Source organism: Stigmatopora argus, chromosome 4 (genome assembly GCF_051989625.1).
Source record: "Stigmatopora argus isolate UIUO_Sarg chromosome 4, RoL_Sarg_1.0, whole genome shotgun sequence".
NCBI classification, from domain to species: Eukaryota; Metazoa; Chordata; class Actinopteri; order Syngnathiformes; family Syngnathidae; genus Stigmatopora; species Stigmatopora argus.
The window spans coordinates 10135815-10142200 of NC_135390.1; the positions used below are offsets into that span (position 1 = coordinate 10135815).

A 6386-nucleotide genomic window follows, 5' to 3' on the forward strand; every position below is an offset into this window, starting at 1 on the left:
GCAGCCATGACGCACAAAAATAATGATTGATATTAATGAAAAATATTCAACTTTGTGTTTTTTCGAATTTTACAATTTTAGAAAAACTCATTATTTGCCAGAACTGAACAAAAATTTATGAACAAATAAATTGTGAACGTTCAGTTTCGGTATGACCCAATGATTAGATTAGATTAACCTTTATTCATCCCGTATTCGGGAAATTCAGTTTGTAGCAGTAGCAAGCACAGACACAGCAAGAGACAATGTAGACGTAGTTAAAACTGGAACTACACACAGGAAGCCCACACAAGGTTGGGACCTTCTGCAGACTGAAAAATCAACATTGATGACCACACAACAAGTCCTTCCAAATTAAGAGCCATTATGTAGAAGATCTGGAGGTTTATGTTTCCTAGACGTTTGACGTGTTTTTTTAATGACAGGTTGTTTAACAGACTGTTTAAGCACAGATAAGTTACCAACGCAATTTCAAAAGTTTACCGCAAATGCACATCATTTGGTCCAACTTGAATCCCAAACCTTTTCTCGGTTGTGTTCAGGAAACGAGAGGAAGAACTGCGGCGTCGAGAAGCAGTGCAACAAATATCTACTGCCAAGGTGGAGGAACAAAAATCGTCTTTGAAGACAGCTGAACATGAGAAGCTCTGCTTGGTAAACTTGGTGGCAGATTTGTCCGTGAAGGATTCTGTGGTTGCGGCAAAGAAAACCTCTAAACACGAACGGCGAAACAAAGAAGAGACTCATAAAGGTAGGAGAAAAAAATGTCGCCAACCTTATTGAAATTTAAAGCCAAGTGCTACCAATTTGATGCAATTTTTCAAAATAACACATTTGAAGGAATTTTGTCCCTGGTAGACGTCCAATTTATTTGATAATGCACACTCCACATCATTAGCACTGCTTGCACACTCACCCTATCATGTCCTAATCTTTCCTATCCTCCCTCTTTCTGCCTTTTGGACTATAGCTGCATCACCTTCACACCATGTCCCCTCAATAAGACAATCCGTGATTATCTTGTAACGTTACTTATAGCTTGGTAGCCTATAGTGCATGTATTTAATCGTGTTCCCCTATTTCCTACAATCATTCTTTTTGTCTGTCCCATTAAACTCTCTTCTTAATAATTGGTTCCTCACTGCACATGATTAGCACTGCTTGGACATCTTACTTATAGATAAATAGTGTACTCATTTAATCATGTTCCTGCAATACTATTCCCTATGAATGTTGTCAATGGATGTCTGTCTGTCTGTCAGTTGGTCTGTCTCTGTTCCCTTTGCAGACCAATTTTAAGGCTTAAATGCTCTTTTATCCAGTTGCATTTTTATTAATAAAGAGCACAATATGAAGAAACCCAATGTAAGCAGGAGCTAACTGCCCTTTGGCAGATTAAACCTGTTCCAGCCTTAAATTGCTTTCAGATCTTACATATTGTGTCTCTCGCTGTAGTAAATGACCAGTAAATGACAAAAATAATAAGAATGATTTCTCAAAGGCCATAGGAGTAGGTCCACGCGAAGCAAAGCTGCTGAGCCGGCTCATTCTCCGAACCCCAACGGCCACGCGTCACGTGACACGACAACCGACAGACCGAAGGAGCCGCCATCTCCCGGCGTTTGCGCATCACCCAGACCTTCCTCCACACGCAAAATCAGGGAGCAAAGACCTCCCCCGTGCCCAAGCGCCCCTTCCACGGACGTCTCTGCCAACAGCCCACTGACAAAGAGCCATTCCCCAAAGCGAGGACACCACAGGGTCAAAGATCACGCTCGAGTTGGAGGCTCGTCCTTGAATGCAAAAAGCCCCTCGAGAAAACTTCACGCTGCCGGTGACGCATCGCGGGCGCACGGCGGAGAGCAGCAAAGGAGGCGGCACGAGGCTGCGGGGGTCATCCAGCGGGCGTGGCGGAGGTGAGTGCCACGTTTGAAGTCTTCGCAGCCAGAGGACATTGCTGTCACATATTTACGGTTCTTTTTTTGGTCCTACGTTGCCTGTTTCTATTTAGTTTAGACCGTGAATGTGGCGCCCATTCAAAAGGCTTTGTTGTTTAAACTTGCGCACATGTGTCTACAGGCGTCTCGCACGCAAGCAAATTGAAGGCAAGGCCGTAGTGGAGTTAAGGGATTTCAACCACAGGCACAGCAGGAAGAAGCGGACAGAGGTGCGAGCTCCTCCTACAAAACCTGCGGCCAGTAAGATGTCGGTGCTACAAAACATTTACGGTAAGTGCTGGCTGCATTAAAATGTTTTGGCTTTATTTACTTAAATCACAATGCCCATTGATGTGGTTGCGCATTGCAGTGGTGTGTACAAGTGAACATTTTCAAAGCAGCCTCCCCATATTGGCAGCCATTTTACAGCATTTTTAAGACGATTACTTACTCCTATATCAAGTAAAATACTAACCACATATTGTCTGAATACTGATATACTGAAAATGACCTAAGTACTGTAAAATCTTGTGAAGGTATATAAATACTCTCCAAAACATCCTGCAAACTCCTTTTCATAATTTTGTATTTCAATTTGTATTCATTTTAAACTTACGTAGTTCTATTTGATTGATTTAAAAATATATATATATATATATAAATATACATTCATAAAACCATTTATTTAAAAACACAATAATCATTAATGGGGCAGAGTATAGTTAGCATGTTCGCCTTACAGTTTTGACATCTAGAGTTCAATCTCCAGTGCGTTCCGGCCTTCATGGGTGGAATTTGCATGTCCTCCCCAGGCTTGCGTGGGTTTTCTCCGGGTAGTCCAGTTTCATTGTGCATGCTAGGCTGGTTTAACACTCTAAATTGTCCCCAAGTGTGGACGGGAATTATTTGTCCATCTCCTCCTGCCCTACGATTGGCTGGTCACCAATTCAGGGTGTCCCCTGCCCAATGGCAGCTGGGATAAATGACCAAAACTATACCCTTGCCTTATAAAGGTTAAAGGTTTATAGCGTAAAAATAAATAAAATAACCAAATTTTAAATACCTGTTCACTCTATTGACCCCTGCCCCTGAGAGGGTTATTTAATAATAATAATATACCAAATATGCGAATACTATCCTCCACTATAATTCATAGAAATTGTTCCTCAACAGACGTCTTTATCTCTGTTAATGAAGTAGAATCAAGAAGCAGCCTAGTCGTCACATGACCGTAGAACACGACAATGACCCGCGTTAACGTCTCGGGTAGTGTTTGTGTTCACACACGGAGCCTTAACGTGGGCTTCGTCCCGCCTTCAGACAGCCTTGACCTTCATCACGCATCAGCAGGTGATGATTGGAGAGCAAGCAGGAACCTCACCGCTCTAGTAGCACGCTGGCGGACGACGAGACGGAAAGACGGACAGATCCCGAACCCGTTACGTGGCTTCTCGCATCCTCCCCCCATCCACCGGCGCTCTGACAGTCGTGGCATCGTGAAAAGTTCACAGCTGTCAGGAGGAATGTCAACAGCGTAGAGCGATCCGCTGAACACACACACACACACACACACACACACACGTACGTACACATCCGCGTAGAATCAGACAGACATTTGACATACAAGTCTAGACTGGTTGGTACTGGCTATCATAATCGTGGTACACCTTCATCTAATTGCCCCCCAAAATGGGTTCTTCAATTGTCATTTATTCAATTTAAAATTATTTTTACATGACAGTTAGATGTCATATTGGGGCTGCCAAATATTTTCGAAATATAATCGGCCCCTTTTGAGTTTGAGACACCTGTCCTGCATGAATGTGATCAAAACATAAATAATAATTTGTACATGAAAGAGTTAAGCACAAAAGTATTGTTTTATTGCTTGTGGTATAGTAAATTGAATTATGATTTTTTTTTTGTTTCCTTTGCAGGGAACTCGGTGGCTGTCCGCGGACATTCTTCTTTTCGAGGGTCTCAACTACTCTTGAACATCCCTTTACGCACCCAAAGCCAACGTAAGTCCATTTGCAAACAGTTTTCGATGTACAATAGTAAACCTGCATGACGAACTGGGAGTCACGCATTGTGAACCAAAAAAAAAAGCGCAAAAAACCCTCTTAATCCCATTTCACTGTTGGCCAGAAAGCATGAGTTGCTACTAACGAATGTTAATTTGCCCCTCCTACGGTGTATTTGTCGTGTAACTGAAGAAAAAAAATCATCAAAAATAGTCACTAAAATACAGGATTGAAGGTCTTAAATGGCAACTTTTGAATAGCTGTTGACTGTAGTGACCACTCGCTGAAAGGGTTAAAAACTGTATTTTTTTTTTCTCCTTTATTTATTTTCTTGCAAATTTAGTTCACACCTTTAAAGCATAAATGTTCTGCATTGTGGTTCTCCTCTTTGCAAAAGGGATCCTTTGACAAACTGAACAAATTATTCTCAGCATACAAATTCAAATTACATTATAGCATGAAATAATCATCTTGTAATAAATCAGATTTACTGTATTATTGGATTAATCGTGTAGAACAAGGGTGTCAGACTCGGGTTGGTTCGCGGGCCGCATTAACGTCAACTCGATTTTATGTGGGCCGGACCATATTAGATATAATATTTAGATTTTTTTAATAAATGGATTAAAAGAACTGGAAAAAAACAGAAACAAATGATTAAAAAATTACAATTATTGATTTAAAAGGGGGAAAATCAGGAAATCTAATATAAATCTATACTCTTCATTTTAATTTGATCCTAAAACAGAAAGTCGGCACTTATGATTTACTTTCTCGGGCCGCACAAAATGATGCGGCGGGCCAGATTTGGCCCCCGGGCCGCCACTTTGACACCTGTGGTGTAGAATAATGGTACTTTTGTGAGTGTTGTACACAATTGGTAATTTTTCCCTCATTAAATTCCCTATACTGTCCTCCTTTTTTGTTTTTGGGGGGGGAAATGTCCCCTCAAGCTCAGTGTGCAGTACCTGATTTTTTTCTTCACAAGACTAATGTCAATTTTCATATTTTTGATTGAACTCACTTTTTCCATAGTTTGGCTGAGCCTGCTACTAACAGCATGTTTTTTCCCCTTATGTATTTTTTTAAGGCTTAACTTAACTACTCACAAACTTAACGTATGCTTGTTCTTGGTTTCCAATCTAATAAAACGCTACTCATACTCCAGCGTGACATATTTCCTTCTTCATTGTGCATTCTTTCGACTCATACTCGGGTGCGACTTATAGTCGGAAAAATCCGGTATTTTTTTTGTGATTTATCCAGTGAGCGGTTTGGACTGCGTGCACCTGACCGATGCCGTGAATCAAGCCAGGCAGTTCTCGTACCACCTGAGGCCGCAGAGCGCCGAGCAGGGCCGGGCCCGCCGGGGAAAACGTTGACGCGCGCCCGACTATATTTTGTTTTCTCAGCTGGCCGTGCTCGCCTTAACTTTGCGGAATTATTGCGCACGTTCATTGTTCGCTTCTAAAATGAAACCATGTGACATCAGAGCCATGACCTCACAGGGCGGGTTAAGTCTATCGAAGGGGCGCGTGTAAAAGATAACCTTTCTTCCATTGTGAGACAAACTCGCGCACACAAACCGCCTCCTTCTTTCTTGGCTCTCGCTCACACGCTAACCTTTCCTGGTGTGGTGGGGAATGAGACCATCTATCAACAGCCGCTCATGAACTCAATCCACCTGCAGACGTGCGTATGTCAAAATATGTCCATGCCAGTACTAATGTAATTTAAAAAAAATGTCTGTTTACTTGTACTGGTAAAAATGTCTATTTGCACCGACACATGCTGCATTAACGCATTCCAGTCCATGTTGTGGCAGTTGGGTAGAAAAATATAATGGAATGTCTATTTCTGTCAATGGCAGCCAAAGTTAAATTGAGGAACATTGTTAGACCCGAGTGCTGTGGTTTCAAACTATATATTCATTGGGGATCTGCTGGAAAATGAGTGTTGCTAATTTTTTCTTAAATCCTCTTCAGACGCTAAATTAACAAAATAAAATAGGTCACCTATAATGTAGTATTTATACGTTTTGTTATGTAGAACTACTACTTTTTTTCAATGACTTTTGAAACTTTTTTTACTTTCCCATAGCAAAGTCAACACGGATACTACACAAGTTCTGGGGTCCTGGGTTCAAATCCAGGTCACTCCAACTCTGTGGAGTTTGCTCGTTCTCCCTGGGCCTGTGTGGGTTTTCTCTGGGTACTCCGGTTTCCTCCCACATTCCAAAAACATGCATGGTAGGCTGGTTGAACACTCTAAATTGCCCCTAGGTATGAGAGCGAGCATGAATGGTTGCCCCTCGTCAGCTGGGATAGGCTCCAGCACCCCCCGCAAACCTTGAGGATAAAGCAGTTCAGAAAATAAATGAATGAGCACAACTATTATTGGACACAAAATTCTGTGAAAACGATTT

General features: G+C 41.7%; 1 protein-coding gene across 2 annotated transcripts in view; it reads left to right on the forward strand.

The window, feature by feature from the left end:
• The window catches only part of invs (inversin), a 29686-nt gene extending 23933 nt beyond the window's left edge, over positions 1-5753 (forward strand). Inside the window, exons 15-19 of one of the 2 annotated variants that reach the window (XM_077599555.1) lie at positions 543-751; positions 1502-1916; positions 2080-2228; positions 3875-3958; positions 5228-5753. In XM_077599555.1, coding sequence (XP_077455681.1) covers positions 543-751; positions 1502-1916; positions 2080-2228; positions 3875-3958; positions 5228-5343 — 973 coding nt within the window. In that variant the 3' untranslated portion in view covers positions 5344-5753. The other variant, XM_077599556.1, reaches the window with a different exon arrangement.
• Positions 5754-6386: the final 633 nt, after the last annotated feature.